The sequence below is a fragment of the Calliphora vicina genome, chromosome 1 (assembly GCF_958450345.1).
Source record: "Calliphora vicina chromosome 1, idCalVici1.1, whole genome shotgun sequence".
NCBI lineage: Eukaryota > Metazoa > Arthropoda > Insecta > Diptera > Calliphoridae > Calliphora > Calliphora vicina.
The window spans coordinates 48,384,934-48,407,367 of record NC_088780.1 but is presented as its reverse complement, the minus strand read 5'-3'; the positions used below and the strand labels follow the sequence as shown (position 1 = coordinate 48,407,367).

At 28.8% G+C, this 22,434-nt stretch overlaps 1 protein-coding gene across 3 annotated transcripts; it reads left to right on the top strand.

Annotated features, from left to right (window-relative positions):
* The first annotated feature begins 1,701 nt into the window (after positions 1–1,701).
* On the top strand, positions 1,702–20,241 carry TfIIA-L (transcription factor IIA L). Of its 3 annotated transcripts, none has more exons than XM_065511159.1 (7): positions 1,702–1,874; positions 2,129–2,311; positions 13,682–13,879; positions 14,301–14,810; positions 19,136–19,343; positions 19,410–19,654; positions 19,719–20,241. In XM_065511159.1, the coding sequence occupies exons 2-7, from the start codon at positions 2,282–2,284 to the stop codon at positions 19,824–19,826; spliced, it is 1,299 nt and encodes a 432-aa protein (XP_065367231.1). In that variant the 5' UTR covers positions 1,702–1,874; positions 2,129–2,281; the 3' UTR covers positions 19,827–20,241. The 3 variants fall into 3 exon arrangements, with proteins under 3 accessions (XP_065367231.1, XP_065367223.1, XP_065367217.1); XM_065511145.1 differs by having other exon boundaries at positions 1,704–1,874; positions 13,682–13,888; XM_065511151.1 differs by having other exon boundaries at positions 1,703–2,311; positions 13,682–13,888.
* Positions 20,242–22,434: the final 2,193 nt, after the last annotated feature.

The following is a 22,434-nucleotide window of genomic DNA, read 5'->3' as shown; positions in this document are numbered from 1 at the left end:
AATTTTTATAATCACTTGTTGGACTTTTAAAAACCATTTACTTTATTCGAATCGGGTAAGTATTTTTTGAATTATAATCAAATATATTTTCAGCTGTATGGCGTACGGACAATTGTTTGAGTCAGTGTATGTATAATTAAATTGTGAGTAGTATAATTGGAACCGATTATGGCCTATTGGCTTGGATTCTGTAACTAAATAAAAATCAAACAAATCTTAATTAGAAATGTGTTTCATTATGTTCAAAGATTAAATAGGATATCAGAGATACTTTTTATTTTGCAATGGTGATGTTACGTCATTTTGCATTTCAGGTGACGATATATAAAAAACTTAAAAAATTACTTAAAATAATGCCACATACAAGTGTGGCTTTTGTTTTTAGATAGTTTTTTTTTACTAATACTTTCTCACCACTTAGGTTTTTGACAACTGAGTTAGGTCTTTGACAGGAGAGTTTCCGCTTAATGTAGGTATATTTCACTTTGACCTTAAATTCAATAAAAAAGAAATTCAGGCTCGAATATATGTATGTATACTTAATTTCGTTAATGATTATATCGTAAACTATTTAAAAAAATCGGTTTTTGATTTTAAAATCTTAAAAACTAAGCGAGAGCTTAGTTTCGATGAATGTTTTAAATATAAAGGAATATAAATTAAAACAATTTAAATGGGTAACCATTTAAAAAACAACCGATTTTGAATATTTTGTTAAACAATGACATTGATACCATCCCTGGTGCAAAAGAACAAGACATAAATAATTCTGCGATATATTGTCTATATTACATCTTATTCTGTGTAAGTGAAAAGGAAAGAAATACAGTATTGTTTACTTATTAGTTTATTGTTGTTTTTAATATATTTTAATTTCAGTTTAGTAAAAATGTTAAGTATTAAAAAGCATTTTCGATATTATTTTTTACAGGCAATTTACTATTTTGTTGCTTTAATTACTTTATATTTTAAAAAAAAACACAAATTTTTCTTTTTCTAATAGCCCACATAAAGTTACAAAAACAACCACATGACAATTTCATGTATACGAACACACACGCATTAACACTATCATAAATTTATGCGCAATTGTCAGTGTGTGTGTTTGTGCGAGTCAAATAAAATCCCTATGCAAGTATATAAGCACCTCATTTCATTACCAGAATTAGCTTTGCGTTGATCTCGTAAAGCGTTTTAAATGAACGAGGAATCTGTGCTACTCCTTGCCATAAGGGAAATAACATGTGCTCGTTCAATTACGCTATTTCTGTAGCATTAATTAAGGGAACAATTAACATAATTAAGAATTTTTGTGGTGTCATTGTGGACTAAAAAAAAGAAATTTTACTACTACATTAAACAAATGCAGGTGTGTTTGGTTAGCGTAAAAGAGACAGCTAGATGTATAGAAATTGATAATTTTTTACATGAGTGCAAAAATAAGGAGTAATTAATTTTTTAAATTATATAAAAACATAAGAATTTCTTAAAATTAATAGAAGAAATTAATAAAAATATTTTGAGTTGACAAACTGCGCTTGATTGTTCTCTTAGAATGCTCATTATTTTGTCATTTTGAGAGAATTGTTTTCTCTTTAATAGTACGTATTGAAAAATGTAGTAGAAAAGTACTAAATTCTACAGCTGTGGCAACTAAAATCTAAGTAAATTGCATTCATTCGAAAAGTTAATTTGGAGGCGAGTAGACGTCGTTGTGTAAACAAATTTTCTTTGATTTGATTAAATAAATTAAACATTCAATTAAGAAAACTTAGTGCTGAAATTTTGAATAATAACCTCAATACTGTGTTGAAAGTTGTGAGAATAAAACCATTCGAAGAATGTAATTTATTTAGGAGAATATTGCTACTATTGTGTGTGTGTGTTAATTATAATTAACAAATTTATTAATTTTCTGCGCATTTCTTTTATCTCTTTTTCTAAACGTCTCTGCTGTCTTGTTATTATTGTCATTGCCGTTTAAATATCCCCCCTTTTATCCACAAATCATTTTGTTCTGTTCGCTATATGTAATGTTTTGTTGTTGGTGTTTATCATACTACATATTTCAAATAAATCTCATCCATATGTTTTGCTGCGTGTTGCATATTTAAATCTCGGTCAATAGTGGATACAAGAAAGACACCGCTAAATTTAAATTAAAGAATAGAATTTAAACGTAAAGAAGAATAGATTTGTATTAATTTCATCAACTGTGAACAATAAATAGTTCGGTTATATTTTGTAAAATTACAACAGCATCAAACTGGCGGAGAAAAAGATGCAAATGGCTTTATGCCAATCCTCAGTGGTAAGTATTTTTTCGGCTGCAATATGTTTAACATTTTTGTATACTCTTTAACATTATGGATGTTTATATATTGTGAACATTTATTATTAGGAAAGTCGATTTAACGATATCCGTCTGCCGGTTTTTTAAAGATTCATACATCATAGGGACCCGTTTGTGGCATCTAGTATATACCTAATAGGATTCTATAAAGTCGATTGTTTGAACATCATTGACAATTCTACGGGTAAGACTGATCTGAGATAGGTATGATCCAGAAACACTAATACCAGTTTTTTAAAATCTACATTTAGAAGCATTAAGATAACCTACTGACTTAGATGTTGCACAGGCCTATCAGACATAATGTTTTTTTTTTTTACAAAAAAACTCGTCTTTTTACAAAAGAAATACTTTTTGATTCAAGTGGAAGGGTATAAAAGTTTCCCCACGGGCAAATACCTATAAAACTCTTTGTTTTTACTGCTACTGATAAAGATTTAAAGTAAAATTCGTCAACAATAGTTGAACATTTGTCACAGATCACATTTACAAGGGTTTAAATCGGAAATTATGAGATAGCGATGATAAGATGAAATAGCGTCAAACATTACTACAATCTTTTCTAAATTAAAGATTGATTAATTAAAGAAAATATTTCTTCAATGAAAATATCTAAAGACTTTTTAAGAGTTAACGTTTACATAAATACATACATCTATTTTATGTATGTATTCTTTATTGACTAATAAATTCAATATTTTGAATGTCCATAAGCCTTCATAATTAATGTTAATTATGTTCAGTATAACTAGAACTTATAATTAAGTAACAAATTACAATTGATTATAGGTACAGAATGGAATTTTAAGTAATTATATAATTACCTTTTTGTATTAATCATATTCTAATGACATTTTAAATGTAAATTAATGCATTTTCGGATTTTTTGTTGCAAAACAATTAAAGTATTTTGTGTATTAACATTAGTGCTAAAATATTTAGCACATCTACTAATATACTTAGGTGCCTACATTAAAAAATATTATTGCACACTACAGAGCGACGAAACCTGTTTTTTCAGACCAAAACCGAACCTAACGTAGCAATTTTTATTGCTAAGCACAAGCAATAACGTTGGCAGAACAACAGCAGAGCGATTGCTGATTGCTTTATGTGGAGAAAACGTTCGGCACAAATACAAAATTTTCAAAACGTGAAGTGAAGTGAAAAAATTGCTTATATTTTGTATTGAATGATTTTTTTCACTAATTTCTTTGTTTTTTATTTTTGGTAATAAATTAAATATGTATGAATTAATCGCACCGAATCATAGAAAGAAGAAATTTTACATTAATGACAACTGAACTGACATCTTATTGCTTAGCAATAATTGCTCAGGCCATAGAGAATTATACATAGAGACGAGACACTCCGATTTGTTAAACAAAAATACAAAAAATCATACAGTGGTGGCCAGGAATTTAAGACAAAAATTGTTTGCTAAATTTCACGTGATTGTCAATTATTTTTTCAAATATTTCCACAAATATGTATGCATGAGGACTGTTTTAACACACAAGTGTGTTTTATTCGACTGTGTCAATTCATACATATTCACCATGAACACATACAATTTTTCTACAACTTGACCAACAAATTTTTTTTTTAAATAAAGATATTTTCTCACATTTATATCATTATAATTTTATTATTATAAAATATTCGGACCAAATTTCGTATTTTTAGTTCCATTAGTTTCGGTCATATCATGTTATTAACAGCGGATGTTCGCTGAGGTGGGTCAACGTATTTCCACATATCTTTGTCCATATATGTTTTACCGAGTTTTCCAAACATTTTTTAGAAACTAGAAACATTAATAATAAATTTCACACCCTTAGAGGTCCTTTTATTTTGGCTCTATCGCACTTAAAATTCAGTTGATGAAAAAAATGCAAGTATTTGTCTTAAATTGGTGGCCACCACTGTATGTCTGATACAACAACAAAATACATTGACTAGCATGTATTTTGTTGTTGCAAGAGTTAGGTTTTTGCCAACACACTTAGGTTTTTGACAATGACGTCTCGTCTATATGTTACCCTATGGCTCAGGCAATCAGTAGACCAATCATTGCGCAATGGATTGCTACATATGGCAATTTGCTGTCTACACTCGCAAATTTCATTGACACAATCAAATTTGACAATTGCATTTGACAATACGTGGAGACCTAGGGTAATATTCAGCCATAAGAATATTATTCCGCATAATAGGTACATAATATTGCAATATTAATTTCCAAAATAAATCTTAATTTTACAGAAATATCCCCTTTGCATTCATCTTGCATTTTATACTTGAATAGAAAATTTTTTTTTTATGGAAAAGTATTTCTAGGTGAAATCGACTTTTTGGTCAAAAAAATGTCGATTAAGTTGTACCGAAATAGTCGAAAATTACATTTTATTATTTATAATTTTTGTTTAAACATTTTGTAAAATGCTTTTTCTCAATAAATCTAGCAACCACAAATTGTTTACATTAAAATATGATGAAAAGTCTAGACGTTATTCCAAAATTAAAAAAATCTAATATTCGGAATTTTGAATTTTTTAAAATCGAAAAGAGTTGTTTTCTATTGCCATTTTAATGAAACCAGCTGATACATACCTGTATAATTTGTGATATAAACTCTATAAATACCTATATATGTATACAGAAATTTAAAAAAACAAATAAAGAATATATCGCACTGGTTCCTCTAAAGAGAGTCAACTCAAAATTTCAAAATTTTCAGTAGAGGCAAAAAACAGTTTTTTTTAATACAATACATACAATGAAAGTTGAAGATGTAAACAAATGTATTTTTTGGCGAAAGAGCAGAGAAAATGATGTAATGATGGGTAGATATGACCACTGTACATCGATTTCTTGCAAAAAGTGAAAATTTAAAAATTTTGAGTTGACGCTCTTTAGAGGAACCAGTGCGATGTTGTCTATTTCATAAAACAAGGTGAAAAAGTTGAAGGCATAGATAAATACACATAGATCGGGAACTCTTCTATCAAAGACCTATCTCAGTTGTCAAAAACCTAAGTGATGAGAATATATTAGTAAAAAGAAGTTACGTGAAAACAAAAACAACACTCGTATTTTTTTTTCTACTTTCTGCTCTATGTGCATTTCTCTATGGTTCAAGAGTTCTTTTTCAGTCGTGGTTGATATTTTGTAATTGCTCATATGTGTGCATGGAATTGCCCATATGTATGTATGTGTGCTGTAATATTATGTATTAACTAGGGTATTCAATTAATCGGGTTTCTGGATTAATCGGTTAATCGAGCAAATAATTAATCGGGGTTTAGATTTAATCGGTTAATATTAAATTATTCGATTAACCGAATAATTTCTATTTTAATTTTAAATTGAAAAGAAAAACACGAATTTTGTATACTTATATAAGCATTTTCTTACTAAAAAGAACAAAAACATAAAAAACAAACAAAACATAATAATTCAACAAAACAATAAATAAAAATATACACATGTGAGTTCCTTTTTTAGATTTTAAGGAGATCTTCTGAAATAATCTTTTAAAACAAGAATGTAATTTAAATGCTTAAATTTTAACGATTTTTTTAGTTTTAATTAAACTTGACTTGTAAAAACTACCTCACTGATTGTAGATTTGGAAAAATAGAAAATAAGGCACGATAAAAAGTATCCAATTTCTCAGTTCTGTTTTTAGTTTTTTCTAAGCATATTTTTTTAGTATCGTTAAGTTCTGATTAAAGACTCGTTTCAGTAATGTCTTTAGTTTCGTCTATTACCATGTCGTCCTTCAACTCATTATCACAAAGTTCATCATAGAATATTCTAGAAAAAATGTCATTTCCAAATTCCTTAGTTTCAGTTTCCGTACTATACTTCAAATAACTATTGCTAGAAGGGAATGTTCACGAGTTAAGAAATTAAATTTTAAAAAAATAATTCTGTATAAAGTGCAAAAAAGAGACATTTCGGTTAATCGGTTAATCGACACAAATTAATCGGTTTATTCGTTATTCGAAAATCGTCAATTTTAAATTATTCGAACAGTTAACCGACAAAAATTAATCGGTTAACCGATTAACGGTTAATCGATTGAATACCCTAGTATTAACTTTTCAAGTTTCTCATTTAAAGATTTAAACAAAAAATTTACAATTCTGAAATAGTTATGAATAAAACGTTTAAACAAATAAGGTATTCTGTCAATTATAGTTCGACAGGGTAAAAAATAATACTCAACAGCATTTTTGCAGTTCTATACTAATTATTTGATCAACACTGTATGTATTGTTAAGTTTTATTTTCTGGAAACCTCAAAACAAAAGAAAAAACAAAAACAACAACTTTCACTTGGTTGCATTGCAAACTTTCTTGATCTTGACAAAAACAAAATAAAAACAAAATGAAACATTTAAGGTTGGCAAAAATTGTGTTTTTGTTATGGTTTTATTGGTCCCAATTTGTCGGTCTGTATGTGTATGTTTCTTCGTATGGTGTAATCATACTGTTTGGACAGGTTTTATGTTACAATATGCCTATGTTTGTTTATAGCCTAAATTTAGTAGGTATTTTAAGTACATACATACAATATTCGTATGTGATTTTCAAAAACTAAAAAAAGTTTAAACACAAATAACCAAAAGTTGAAAGAACTTTTTTTTGCACATCCTTCACTAATATGTGATAACAACAATTTCGTATTATGTGAGTAGTGTAAATTAAAAATCATTAAAATGTCATTTACTAGTATCTTTCTGCTTCGAAATATGATTTTAAATTTTGTAGTATGCAATATGATTCGCTGGCGATTCAATATTTATTTATGTTGTTTAACAAATACCTATTTTAAAACATCTGAGAATTTCAACCTACATTTAGGTACTTATTTATTATTTATTATACCCTTCACCTTCGTGAGAAGGGTATATAAAAGTTTGTCATTCCGTTTGTAATTTCTACATTTTTCATTTCCGACCTTATAAAGTATATATATTCTGGATCCTTATAGATAGCGGAATCGATTAAGCCATGTCCGTCTGTCTGTTGAAATCAATTTTCTGAAGACACCTTCGGGATCCAAATCTTCAATAATTCTTTCAGACATGCTTTCGAGAAGTTTGCTATTTAAAATCAGCTAAATCGGTCCACAAATGGCTGAGATATGAGGATTTTTGACCTATTTTTGACCTATATCTGGATTACTAAGTCATTAATACAGACAATATGGATATCTGAAAATAGATATTTCAAAAACCTTTGCAACGACGTATATAAGACCATAGTATATTGGACCTACAATGGGTCACAATCGAAAAATTTTTAACCTGAATAAAAAAAAAATTTTAAATTTAAAATAGCAATTCGAAAAAAAAATTTTTACAAAAAAACTGCAAAAAAAATTTTTTGTTCACCTAGAAATATTTAAAATTTTTATTTTGAAGTATAATTTGGTGAAAGGTATATAAGATTCGGCACAGTCGAATATAGCTCTCATACTTGTTTTTATTTAAAATTATTATAGAATTGAACAAAATTATCATGTTCACATAATTTTTGCTCTAAAATTTCTGTTAATTTTGGATTACGCCCAATATTCATTTTAATATGAATATTCAGCCCAATTATGAATAAAAAATTCCCCGGGAGTTTTTTCCCATTGAATTTAAATAGGAAAAATGAGAAAAGGGAAAAAACTCCAAGGGAGTTTTTATTCATAATTGGGCTGATTGAGTCTGGATTATACACATTATATTTTCTCATTTATTTGTAACAACTTGATTCTAATTACATTTTGAAAATACGCGAAAAATTTTGAAGTCATTAAAAATAGAATAAATAATTTTTTTTTTAAATGAGGTAAATTTACTCGTATCAAATCACCTTCGGTTAATTTTCGTCTTTAATGTTTAACTAAACAGTTCCCAGAACTATTATTATTCATATTTATATCATGAATATATGTGTCATATAATTCCATTTGACTCTGATAATAATTTTGCACAAAAAAGCACGTTTACGTGCAACAAAATTGTGTTAGCATTTTTTTATCAAACATTCGATTTTTACTTAACGTTAAATTTAAAAATTTTAACGTTTTGTCTTAAAAGCTAAATTTTCATGAAATTTAAATTTTTAAATTTTGAGTTGACTCTCTTTAGGGGAGCCAGTGAGATATGTGTACAATAGAGTGTAAATATAAAACTGTTTACAATTTATGAACATTAGGTTTTCTATAATTTCTATTAGTTGAAATACTTTAAACCCAAACCCTTATAAAATTGATGTAGCTTTAATTGTGGGCATATATTAAACACCCTCATAAAATATTCACCATGAAAACTACGTTTTGTGTGTTTAAAAATGTTTACAGTGCTGAACAAAGAAGAATTAATTTCCTGGAATATTTATACAAAATCCAACCGCTACTGTTATTGTTCAGTAACAAAATACTATAATGAATTATTAAAAAATTTCATAGAAACATTTTAAATTTGTATTGAAAAACTTGAAAAAGTTTAAACAATTTGTGAGAATTCGTAATAATTTTGTATGTTACTGAACAGACCCAATAGTCAAGTTGAAACCATTTCTTACTTTGTGTAAAATAAAAAAAAGTAGTGCTAGAAATTAGGCATATGTTAAAAGACACAAGCAAATGATTACACGGCATCTACTAATTTTATATGTGAAACAATTTACGATGAATTGTCATATTTTCTAAACTGACAGTTATTTATTTAAATAAATATTTTTTCAAATGAATAAATATTTTGAAAGTGGTGCTTTATTAAATTAACATCCCTATCTTTGTTTAAGGATCCCGGATATTTATATGTTCATAACGAATGTTTATATGTTAATACTTTTAAATATTGTATCTAAGATTTTAATTTTGTATCAACCTTTGGTTATAGGATTATTATTAAATTATTATTACTAGTTCGACTATTTTTTGTTAATATTGTTATGGCTGGGGAGCCAATTTTCTGCTTCGAAATGAATGTTGTGTACCATCCTAAAAATATGATATACACATATGTAGTTATTAATTGAACAATACATATTTTATTGGCCAAGAAGGCTTTCTTTTTACTGATATTAATTAAATAAATAAAAATTTTTAATTTCTAAATATCGTAGAAATTAAAAATTTTATGTAACTATAAATGGTGATGAAGACTATTAAATTTAATTTTTAGTTTATATCACGAATATACGACTGTAGAACAAAAAAGTAAAACTAAAAATAAAAGCTAATAAAAAGATTTCGTTGGGTAATTTTTATTTATATTAATGAATATTACATTAAAAAAAAAGTTTTGGAAATTAACCTTGTATCTCCTTTGGTTCAAAATGACCCAAAAACTGTATTATCGCCAAAATCAGAGAAAAATGCAAATTTTTCCGTTTTTGAAAAAAATGTGCTACTAAATAAATACTTTTGCAATTGAAGAATCGAAATATGTACGTAATTATCGTTGTAATGAGATATAAATGACAAAATTTGATTAAAAAATGTTAAAGTTATTACAAATTCGCCAGACCATTACCGTTTTTCAGACCACTTGAACAAAAAATTTTGAAAAAAAATTTAGATATTTCGAGAAAAATTAAAATAAAAGCTCATTTTTACTTAAAATATGTCCATATTTACTTGTATATGAGTTTTTGTCTTCGTAGGATACCGTTAACCTATTCGCAGGTATGGCCAAAAAAAATAATTTTTTAACGGCTGTTTCAAAACTCTATTTTCAATTTTTTAAAAATTTTGTTAAACAAATTTCAGATTTTTTCGATCATCACATTGGGGTTTATTGACATCAAAATAGGGAATAAAAATATGAAAAAATTATGTCAATACCTTTTACAGTTTTTCCGTACCTGCGATTTAAATTTTGCGTTTTTCAAGAAAAACTAATTTTTTGTCCATATTTAGGCGAATGAGTCCAATTTCCTTACTGTTATAAATTTTAAGTAAAACCTATTCACAATATTATAGTCCTTGTAATTTTAAATATGTTCTGAAAGTTTTACTAAAATCGGAAAACGATAACCTTTGAATCGTGAAGGTCAAAGGTCAAATTTTTCAATATTTGGAATTTCTAATGAAAAGATAGCGAAATGTTACATATTTTTGGGCCGATTTTCATGAAACTTTTAATTTTTCTCGAAATATCTAAATTTTTTTTCTAAATTTTTTGTTCAAGTGGTCTGAAACAAGGTAATGGTCTGGCGAATTTGTAATAACTTTAACATTTTTTAATCAAATTTTGTCATTTATATCTCATTACAACGATAATTACGTTCATATTTCGATTCTTTTGCATTCAATTGCAAAAGTATTTATTTAGTAGCAAATTTTTTTCAAAAACGGAAAAATTTGCATTTTTCTCTAATTTTGGCGATAATACAGTTTTTGGGTCATTTTGAACCAAAGGAGATACAGGGTTAATTTCCAAAACTTTTTTTTAATGTAATATTCATTAATATAAATAAATCTACATATTTCTAGAAAACAATGCAGAAAGTTAACGAGTTTCACCTATTTATTCCATATTAACAGTAAAATTTTGCATATATCTGAACTTTGACCTCGATGCGCGTCCAGAAATCGTTGCCCGATTTGGCTCAAATTTTCAGCACTTAACATTTAGGCCTAGTGTCACAATATTCCACCCGGCACTCTTCAAAATTTTAACAAAAATTTTTTTCCATACAACTGATTGTCACTCTAATACATATGTAACATTTTAAATTAAATACACAAAATGTTGTTAGCCCTTTCGTTCACTCACGTGTTTATTCAGACATCAAACAAAAGAACAAAAAATAAAAACTGACAAACAGGACTTCGACGGATGTCAAAGTTATTCGATATATTTATATATACACAGTTAAAAACATTATTGCTTGTTATTTTTAAATACTTGGTAGGATGTGTTGTCATTCACTTTGAATTACTTCCACTTTGTCTTGCTGGGTAACTATAATCTTATATATAAAAAGTGTATATTTTGATGTCACCACTAACTGCGAAAACGGGTCGACCGATTGGTCTGTAGATGGTTTATGTGAAGTTTGCATGAAATCGGCATAGTGGTTCCGGAGATGGCTGGACCGATTTTTATCAAATTTTCAATGAATCTTCAGATTTTTGATTTTCGGTCTGTGGGCGGGGGGCGTGGTAAAATCAAATTTTTACACTATACCGCTAATGATTTCAAGGTCAGTAATTGTGGAAAAACTTTTGCAAATAAAAAAAAAGTTTAAAATTATTTTTATTTTTTCATTCGAGAAATAAATGCTTTTTTCATTCCCAACGATCAAACAATGCTAATTTTAATTTCGTTGCTTAACATCATTCTAAAAATTTTAATTCACAGTGGTGTACTCTGAAGCGAATGATTTGGTATAACATGTCCAGTACATACATACCAAATTTTAATATCGTTCGATAAAACAAGTAGGCCGCTGTTAACATTGTACTATAAAAGTGATTTTATATTATCAACCGATGATAAACAAATAAACAACGTCGACAAATCAGATTTCGTTCCCGCCGAACTTCTGCCGGATTGGCTGTGGGAACGTGCAATTTTGGTACCAAAAAAGTATGATGTCAACAAGCTCAATGAGCGAATTAATTGAAACTGACTGGCGAAACAATGAAATACAAATCAATTGACACAGTAATGAACGAAGAACAAGCCTCAATTATGCTACTGAAACATTGAAGGTTGGTCACAGATAATGTTTCTCCGTAACATAAACGCGCCAAAATTATGCAACGGAACACGATTGACCATCAAAAAATGTTCACCAAATTTAATTGAGGCAACAATCATCGGTGGCAGATTGAAATGCGAAGACGTAATGATTTTACGCATACCAAAGATTTCCAACGACAAAGCATAAGGCCAATCGTTGACTATTGCTGGCTTACATTTGGAAAATTCATGTTTTGTATGTGGTTTGCTCCCGAGTAAATAGAAAAAAAAGAAACGTATATCCCCTGTCCTTAAGACGAATTCAAAAATATAATATCCCATTTGCCTTAAATACATCCGTTTCTTTTTTTTAAGGGCATATCATGCTACAACTTTGTCAAATGACCACCTCAGTGTTTCGGGTGCGATGTCAGTTCGGGGGAGTCCGTGCTTTTTTTGTCCGACACTGTATATTCAAATCGAGATGCAATATAAAACAGAATTATTGTAAGGGCCAGCAACGCGGACCGGGTTCAGCTAGTAAAATCTATACAATTTTAAAAAGTAAAGTATGTATTAATAATATTATAAGTGGCTTCATTAAGTTGTAAACAAATGCCTACTATATTTTGTTAATATTTACAGCAAAATAAAATAATGTAATCTTTAACATTTAATAAATGATATACTTAAACGGGTCGTCTCTAAATGAATTTAATCTTATATACCCTTAACCAAATTTAAAAATATTTTTCCCGATTTTTTCCCGATCATAATTTCAGTGGCATTATATACGACACGTCGATGGAAAGGTCTTTGAAATATCTATCATTAAATATCCATATTGTCTATGTTAATAACTTAGATATATGTATGTAGATCAAAAATGTGTAAAAAATGGAGGTAGTCGTGGTTTTTTGCTTATATCTCTGCCACTTGTGGGCCGAACCAAGACTATAGCGTATATATTCATGCATACATATATCAATCATGTAAATGATTTATTTGGGGGATTCGGAATGTTGATTTTAGCATATAGAAAGATATATTTATACCGACTACGCTATATCCTCCTCAATAAAACAATAGTGTATAAGCATATATTGTATAATACGAATCTACATAACTGATTCTATATGTGGTCAAAATTTGGTGAAATTCTACTTCCACAAAGTGGGTCAAAAGATCAATTGAAATATTACTTTTGTTCCAGATGTCTACTAACACAAAAATTTTAAACTCAATTATTTCGAAATTGCAAAAAAATTATACACTATTGTTTTATTAAGGGGACGATATATAAAGATCCAGAATATATATACATTATGAGGTCGCAAACGATATACTACATATGTAGAAATTACAAACGGAATGGCTAATGCAAAATGACTTTATAAGTTTTATTAAAGTTCATTAAATTTACATTACATAATACTAATTTGGATGGATCTTTCTAAAATAAATTGTTCAATCAAATTTCTTAACTTAAAAGATATGGATAAATATACAATATATTTAAATAACTGTATAGTATAAAATTCCACTTAGAACATATTGTAAATAATGGAATTTAAAATATTTAAAATTCTCATTATCGTTTGTGTGTTTTTTTGATATTTTTGTTTAGCTAAAAGTTTATCATGCTGTAATTGAGGATGTGATAGCGAATGTTCGTGATGCCTTCCTTGATGAGGGTGTTGACGAGCAAGTTCTACAGGAAATGAAACAGATATGGCGGTCAAAATTAATGGCCAGCAAAGCTGTAGAAATAAATCCAGATCCACCAGAAACACAACCACCACTAATTGTGTCCAACAATCCTAAGGTAATTAAAGTTAGTACCAATAATGTAGAAAATAATAATAATAAAAAAAGAAAACATAAATCTATTAGAGTAATATAAACAAATTGACTAAATAAACAATTGTGTTTCGTCTTTCTCATATTCATTTTTTTGCCGCATTCATTATGTGCTGCCTGCTGCTTTTTATTCTATTAACAAACCAACATATCAACAAAACATCAACAACATACGCGCACAATGATGACGATGAACGAATGATTCATTGTAAAATAATGCAATTTTTATTTTTAAAAACTATTTTCTGTATACATACATATATTTTGCAACCACAACAAATTTAAAACTACAAATATAGCCTACCAAGGTAATTTATTTAATTACAACTTAATTTATAATATTAATTTACTCTTTATTCTTCTTGTTAATTCCTCTACTTTAAAAGGCCCAAGCAGCTAAGGCAAAAAAGGCAGCGGCAGCTGCTGCTGCAGCTTCACAGCAGCAACAACAGCAGCAGCAACAAAGCAATAACAATGGTGCAGCTCAAAATTCGTCAACAACTGGCGTTGGTGCAAATTCCTCATCATCCACAACAGCTGATGTTAAACCAAATATAGCAAATTTACAACAAGCAACCAATGGCCCAACAACAACAGCTGGCACTTCATCTAATGTTACAAACACAATAATGAATGGTAACATCAAGCAAGAACCCTCACAACAGCAGCAACAAATTCAAACGACTCAAAGTCAACCACCACCATTACATCCTACCTCATCTAGTTCGGCTATGATATTACAACAACAAAAGCAACAACAACAACAGCAGCAGCAGCAACAAGTTGGTGGGACGAATCAACAGCAACCTACAGCTGGCAGCAGCAACAATCAGCAACAATCTTCTACCATACCCATTGTTGCCGCTTTAGATCCAAATCGTATTATGCCCGTCAATGTAAGTCAAACGATGAGTAATATTTTATACATACCATTAAGAATTAACTTGGTGTTTGTAATAATCGCGCAAAATCCACATTATTGTTTATCCTTGAAAATGGAGTTCTCAAAAATTATAAAATTAACTGTTATGAGTGGCAATAGAAATTGAAGAGGCATTATTCACACTATTTAATTAAACATACTAATTACACTGGTTTACAATGTTTTTGTTCATGATGTGAAACATATCTGTGGTCATATGGAAGAGTAAGTAGCTTAAGTAGACATTGGGCGAATTGATAATGAAAAAGATTTTAAGTAGAAAATGTGACAAATCTTCTATATATGTATACTAGGGTGGCCGATAGTTGGATTTTAGCCATTCTCACCCCCAGTTTGGTGAACATTAGTAAAAAAATCATCCTGAAAAAATTTTAGGTAAATCGGTTGGGGTTAAGACGTGCCGTGCCGCAAGCCCTCTGAAGTTTTGAGATGCATTTACAAGGGGAAAAAATGCATTTTTTTCAGTTTTTGTAAAAATTTTGCCATTAAAAAAGAAAACTGTCGTTCTAATGAGACATAAAAAACAGAAATTGGTCAAAAAATGTTAAAGTTATTAAAAATTCGCCAGGCCATTAACGTGTCTCAGGCAACTAGAACAAGAAAGGTAGGAACAAAATTAACATATTTTGATAAATATTAAAATAAAAGCTCATTTTTACTTCAAATATGTCCATATTTACTTGTATATGAGTTTTTGTCTTCTTAGGATACCGTTAACCTATTCTTAAGTATGAACAAAAAAATAAAATTTTTTTAACGGCAGTTTCAAAACTCCATTTTCAAATTTTTAAAAATTTTGTTAAACAAATTTCAGAATTTTTTGATCATCTCATTGGGATTTATTAAGAATATAATAAGGAATAAAAATGTGAAAAAATTATGAAAATATCTCTGATAGTTTTTCCGTACCTGTGATTTTAATTTTGAAATTTTCGAGAAAAAACAATTATTTGGCGAATGAGCTCTATTTCCTTACTGTTATGAATTTTAAACAAATTCCCCAACCGATTTACCTAAAATTTTTTCAGGATGATTTTTTTTACTAATGTTCACCAAACTGGGGTGTGAGAATGGCTAAAATCCAACTTTCGTTTATTAAGACCACCCTAATGTATACCAATACTTTTTTTTAAAACTTGTACCTTTGGTTTCTAATAAATTTAATACCAATATGTAAAGTTACAAAAAATATGTAAGAAACAATAAAAATTACACAAAATTGGGAAAAATATTAAAAAAAAATTCAGGACGTCAAACTTTTGAAATATTTATTAAGAAAAGTGTTATTTTTGTTTTTGTAAATATTTTCACTACTCCAACTATAATTTCCTAGCATATGTTTTCACAAATCTCTTTCATTATAGTTGTCCAAAATTTATTTTTATATTCTAATAAACTCCAAACTAATACGTTAAAACATTTTCCGTCTAGTCGTGAAACATAATCAAATTCAAAACTTTGAATGCGTATGAAAAATTTAGCTTAATTTTTTTAAGTTTTGCTCAAAGATTTTTTAAAAAAAAATTGTAATATACACATCTGCTCAAAATAATAGATACACCTAATTGGAAAAAATTTAAATGGCGGTAACATTGAAAATTTCCTCGCAAGCGTTAAGAATACATCATATTATTAAAATTTCTATCTGGCAATGTCATGTCAGTCAAAAATCTGGCAACTATTTGCTTTCATGTTGATTTTTAAAAACGAATTTATTTGAATTACAAAAAATTATTTGCTCATAAAAATAGATACACATCAGTAATTTGTAATTTGTTTATATACAATTTTTTTTTTGTGCAATTTTTTGTTCCTATTTACGTGAAACAGTATAATTTAAATTTTAGCAACAATTTTATAAAAAATAGGACTCTTTTGAAGAAAATGGGACGAAATCATCATTGTACCGAAGATGAGAAAAAAATTGTTCAAACGATGAGAAATCAAGGAAAATCATTACGGGAAATAGCAAAGAGCATAGGAAGATCTTTACATTTTGTCCAAAATGCTTTATCTAAATAACAAAAAAGAGAAACTCGCGGTAGACCAAAGAAAACCAGTCCAGAAACAGATAGGCGGATCGTCCTTATGGTTAAAAAAGACCCTTTCATATCATCGAAAGCTATTTCTGCGGAGCTATGTAACGAAATCAGTCCACAAACAGTTCGTCGTCGTCTTTTACAAGCTAAATTGCCGGGAAGAATTGCCAGAAAAGTGCCACTAATGCGCCAAAAAAATATCAAGACAAGATTAGAATTTGCTAAAGAGCACTTACAATGGTCCGGGTGTGAAGGCGAAAAAAAATGGAGAAATATTTTATGGAGCGACGAAACAAAAATAAATTTGTTTGGAAACGACTGCCAAAGAAATGTACGCCGACCAAAAGGAAAAGAATTCCACGTTAAATTTACAAAAAAGACGGTAAAACATGGCGGGGGAAACAATGGTTTGGGGTTGCTTTTCATGGAATGGTATTGGTCCGATATTCCGAATAGAAGATACCATGAATGCTAGTGGGTATAGAGACATATTGGAAAACTTAATGCTTCCATATGCATCGGAAAATATGCCATTAATATGGACATTCCAGCAGGACAACGACCCAAAACATAGTTCAAGATTAGTTAAAAACTGGTTCTTGGAGAATAACGTACCTGTTTTAAGCTGGCCCAGCCAATCCCCTGATTTAAACCCAATAGAAAACTTGTGGAGTGAATTAAAGATAAGGCTTTCGAAGGAAGTTTTCAAAAATAAAGACGATTTATGGGAGAAAACGCCAAAAATATGGTACGAGATTCCATTGGAGAAGTGTCAGAACTTGATATCCAGTATGCCCAGAAGAGTGGAGAAAGTTTTACAAAACAAAGGTGGATATACTGGATACTAGCTTTACTTTAATAATAAACTAATTTTTTTAAGATAAAATTTATTAGCTTTTGTTTAATAAGAATTTTTAAAAATGTATCTATTATTATGAGCACCAAATTTTTCGAAATTTAAGAAATTTAATTTACTTTATAATATTTATTATTAATTATGAAATATTTTGTTTTTGTTTTTTACTCTCCTTTTAACTATAAATAAAAATCGACTGAATTTTTTTTATAATTTTACAATATACCATTATTTTTTTTTCGTTTTTAAAAAATAAATTTTGGTGTATCTATTATTTTGAGCAGATGTGTATATGTAAGTTGTTGATACACAAATTACCAATAATAATTTTTAAATTAATGAGGTTATTCATTTCAAAAAAATGGAAAATTACACTCTGATTTTTTTACACTTTTAAAAAACAAAAACAAGAAAAAAATCCAAAAAAAGTTTGTTTGTGGAATTTTGTTCAAGTTTTTGTTATGTAAAAAAAATCAGAGTGTAATTTTCCATTTTTTTGAAATGAATAATATAAACGTGCACCTTAATATAAACGTGCAATGGTTGAAAATATTTATTTTTTTAACCAATAAGTTCTAAGTTTATAATTAAATTTAAAAAATGTTGCAACGAGTTTTTCAAATTTATTTAAAAATTTTAATAAAAATATTGGTTGGAGTTGCTGTGACAGGGAAAAAGATTAAACAAACGGTCTTCCACCTTCTCTGCGATCGCCCGGCCCTAACTGTCAAGAGAAACAGATTCCGGGGCAACTACATACTAGCTAACATTTGTTAGTTATCTGGATCTAGATTTAATTACCTATTGAGATATCTCACGGCAACATTCTGTATCTAAAATCTTTTCAAACGACGTCTTAATTACATCCAAAGCAGCTTTTGTTGAAAAGATTTAAATAACTGATCTGATTAAATTTTTCAGTATTTTAGCGTTCAAAATAAGAAAAAATATTAATTTATTAATAAAAAAATAAAAATGTTATTAAAGAAATCATACATAGAATCATTTGCATATTTTTTACATCTAATAACTTCTTCTTTCCTTGGCCGCATATCCTGAATACTTTTTCTACTTAAAAATAACATCTAAATATCGATATTATACAGTAACAGAAACATGAATTATATGAAGTACAAATTTGTAAACAATGAACATCCTTCCAATGAGACAGGCTAATGTTAAATTCATAGCTTTTTCACCGGAATTTGAAACACTTATGATTTAATAACATATTTTTCAATACTTTTTATTATGTACTGGGATTAGCAACATTACGATGCAAATAACACTACATCTGACGAGTGGTGTGGTTTTGTCAAACTGTTGACTGTTTGCGCACATTGAACATCCACCATTAAATAATGGCAATTTGTTTTATTTCAGATAACACTGCCTGCTCAACCTGGTACCATGAATTCTGAATCTCGTGTACTGACCATACATGTGCCTGCCTCTGCCTTGCAAGAAAACCAGCTGACACAGATCTTAACAGCTCATTTAATATCGTCTATAATGTCACTGCCTACAACATTGGCATCGTCCGTGCTACAACAACACGTCAACGCAGCACTAGTTAACGCCAACATGCAAAGTAAGTTACTATTATTTTAACCATAATCTCAAAAAAGGATGCAATTAAAAAACGCAACTCTTGTAGAAAACTTCAACACATCCAAACAAATGGATGGTGCTCTCGATACGTCCGACGAGGATGAAAGCGAGGAGAGTGATGGTAATATGGATGACGATGACAATGATGACTTGGATAAGGATGATGAATCCGATATTGAAAATGAGGGTGGTGCTGAAGAAGAACCGCTAAATAGTGAAGATGATGTAACCGATGAAGATGCTACCGATCTATTTGATACTGACAATGTTATAGTGTGTCAGTACGATAAGGTTTGTTTATACTTTCCAATTTTTATTTCCATTGTTTTTACTAAAAGTCGTAAAACATTTTCAGATTACACGATCACGTAACAAGTGGAAATTTTATTTAAAAGATGGTATAATGAATATTGGTGGGAAGGATTATGTTTTTCAGAAATCTAATGGGGATGCTGAATGGTAGTTTACCTTTAATATTATTTTTTCTTTCTTAACACAATAAATTACTTAATTTGCTCTTGTGCTCATAACTTAAAATAAAATTTATTTGTTGATATGGTTAAAACAAAACAAAAATAAAAAAAATAAAACGTTTAGCTGTAAAATATGTCTCCTATTTAAAAAAAAGAACTCATTAAAAAGACAAACAAAACAACCTCTCTGTACGCAGCCACTTTTGCAAATAATCTTTTTTAAAATTTATTTTTCTTCACACATACATACATGATATACGTACAATTTACATTTTGTATAACATTTTTTCAAATCCATATTAAATTGTTTATACTATACACTTTTGTTTTTCACTGGTTTAATGCTATAGGTTAATAATATATTATTTAAATAAAAAAAGGAAATCTACATTGAGATGAATCAAATTTGTTTTATTTTATTATAACAATGCAAAAAACATTTTTGTGGTAGGTTTGTATGATAATTAATTGTATTGCGGAAAATAGAATCAAAAATGTATGGAAAAGGCAGAATTTATATATTGAGTAACAACAATACAATGGAAACTTGATTGAAAACTATATTACTTCCCAGCTAAAAAAAAACATGCAAAAGAAGTAGTAAATACATGGGTGCCACTGATAATGACCCGTTTTTTTTTGTCAATTTTCAACAATCAAGCGATTTCAGAAATAAAACCTGATTTAAATAGTAGATGTTAATATCTTTCTAATCTGTATCTGAATTTTAATTTTGCTGTTTACAACAAAAAACTCTCTCACACAAAAAATAATTGACTTTTTTGAAAACTGATAAAACTATGTATATGAAAGACTATAGAACGACGCACATTTTGTGTTACTCATTACAAAAAACAAGGATTTTGAGTTATGACGTTGTTGCGGCAAATGAACGATATGTGTGACAGTGCACTATGCGGTTTATGCCACGTCGGACGCATATGTCCGACGCGACTTTAATTCTCTATAGCCATGTCACACAATAGTGCTGGAGTTTCAATAATTTGTTCTATGTTGTCTGTTGTCTACACATTCTTCATCTCTTTCTATAACTATACTCTGCTTCTACTGACAGTAAAAGCCAAAGTTCAGGGAATAGACTAGGTTTTTCATTGATCAGCCATTTGTGTGCAGATTTTTTTCGATATATTGATGTATGAATCTTTTATTTAAGTTATTTGGGGAATACGGACATGACTATATCGTCTATTTTATGGGTTTTCGACGACGATATATACCACCACTGCCACTCATGGTGAAGGGTATACTAATTTAATAGTTTTTTTGAAACTGAAATATTGAAGCAGAGTTTAACACATATTATTAGAAAATAAAAGTTACTAAATAAATACACATTTACCTGACTAAACTAAATATTTAAGAAAATGCTATCTTCATATTTTGCAAATATGTAGTTTTATTATTTTGGCTTAACTAAGTAGTTTTTTCGTTATTATTTTAATTATTTTGTTAAAAAAAAACTACCAAAAGTCAATTTGTTAACTTGAAACTACCAATTTTGGTCCAAAGCGGCAAAGCTGATTTACATTATTATTTGCAATCTATTTTTTCTACTAAAATTAAATAAACTGAAATAATACTGCATACTAAATTGGGTTTTAACTAGGGATGCCAATCCCAATCCCGGGATTTTTCGGGATCGGGATTTGTGAAAAAGAATCCAGGGTATGAATGATTTATATCGAAATTTATGTTCAAGTTATTTTCTGAAGGGGACTAGGGACAAAGGTAGCCCGATTTCCGCAATACTTTACAGTATGATTTCAGAGTACTTAGAACTTATTTTGTGCAAAATTTTATAAGGATTGCCTCATATGCAAGATATTTATGACTGCTTAAACAGATTCCGAGGGACAATTGCATGGAGCTAGGGGACATCATGGACCATTTTCAATACAAAACAAATCTTATCAACTGAGAGTATTTATGGATAATTTTAGCCAGTTGTGTTTTAAACATACAGACAGACGAAATTTTTTTGTTATAAAATAAAACCACACATTTCATTTATTATAAGTATTAATATAGGGAGGAAATAAAAATGTTTGACAAAAAATTTTAAATAACTATTATGCTTTATACTATACTGCTTTACCAATTTTTGCATGTTATAAAATTCAGAATACGGGTATAAATATGAAATGTTTTTTGTGTCAAATTTATTTTAATTCAATGCATTAGTTTTTGCTTTGTTATATTTGTACTTAAATATATTAACGAAATTAAGTTTTTATTGTTGAATTTGATGTTTTTGAGGTTTAACTAAAACCCAGGGATTTACATTTCTAAAATCCCGAATCCCGGGATTTGTAATACCCAGTACCGTTTGACATCCCTAGTTTTAACTGAAAACCTATTCGAATTGCAATTTTGTAATGTTATTATTTAGCAATTTTAAGGTAAAATAGCTGGTGCGTATTTATTGGACAAAAAAAATATTTTTAATTTAATACTTACTCATTCATTGGGGTTTTTTTGTGATGCTTGTTTTTCTAATCAAATGATTATGTGATGCATTTTAAAACAGGACTAACTCAAAGTCCTTGAGCTTGTCCTCCTTTATAAAAAAAACAACTA

Excerpts from the sequence above, each read along its gene's own strand:
- TfIIA-L (XM_065511151.1), top strand. The coding sequence starts at position 2,282 with ATGCAAATGGCTTTATGCCAATCCTCAGTG. Across the intron at positions 19,344-19,409 it reads AGTTAACGCCAACATGCAAA|AAAACTTCAACACATCCAAA; the intron begins GTAAGTTACTAT and ends CAACTCTTGTAG. Across the intron at positions 19,655-19,718 it reads TAGTGTGTCAGTACGATAAG|ATTACACGATCACGTAACAA; the intron begins GTTTGTTTATAC and ends AAACATTTTCAG.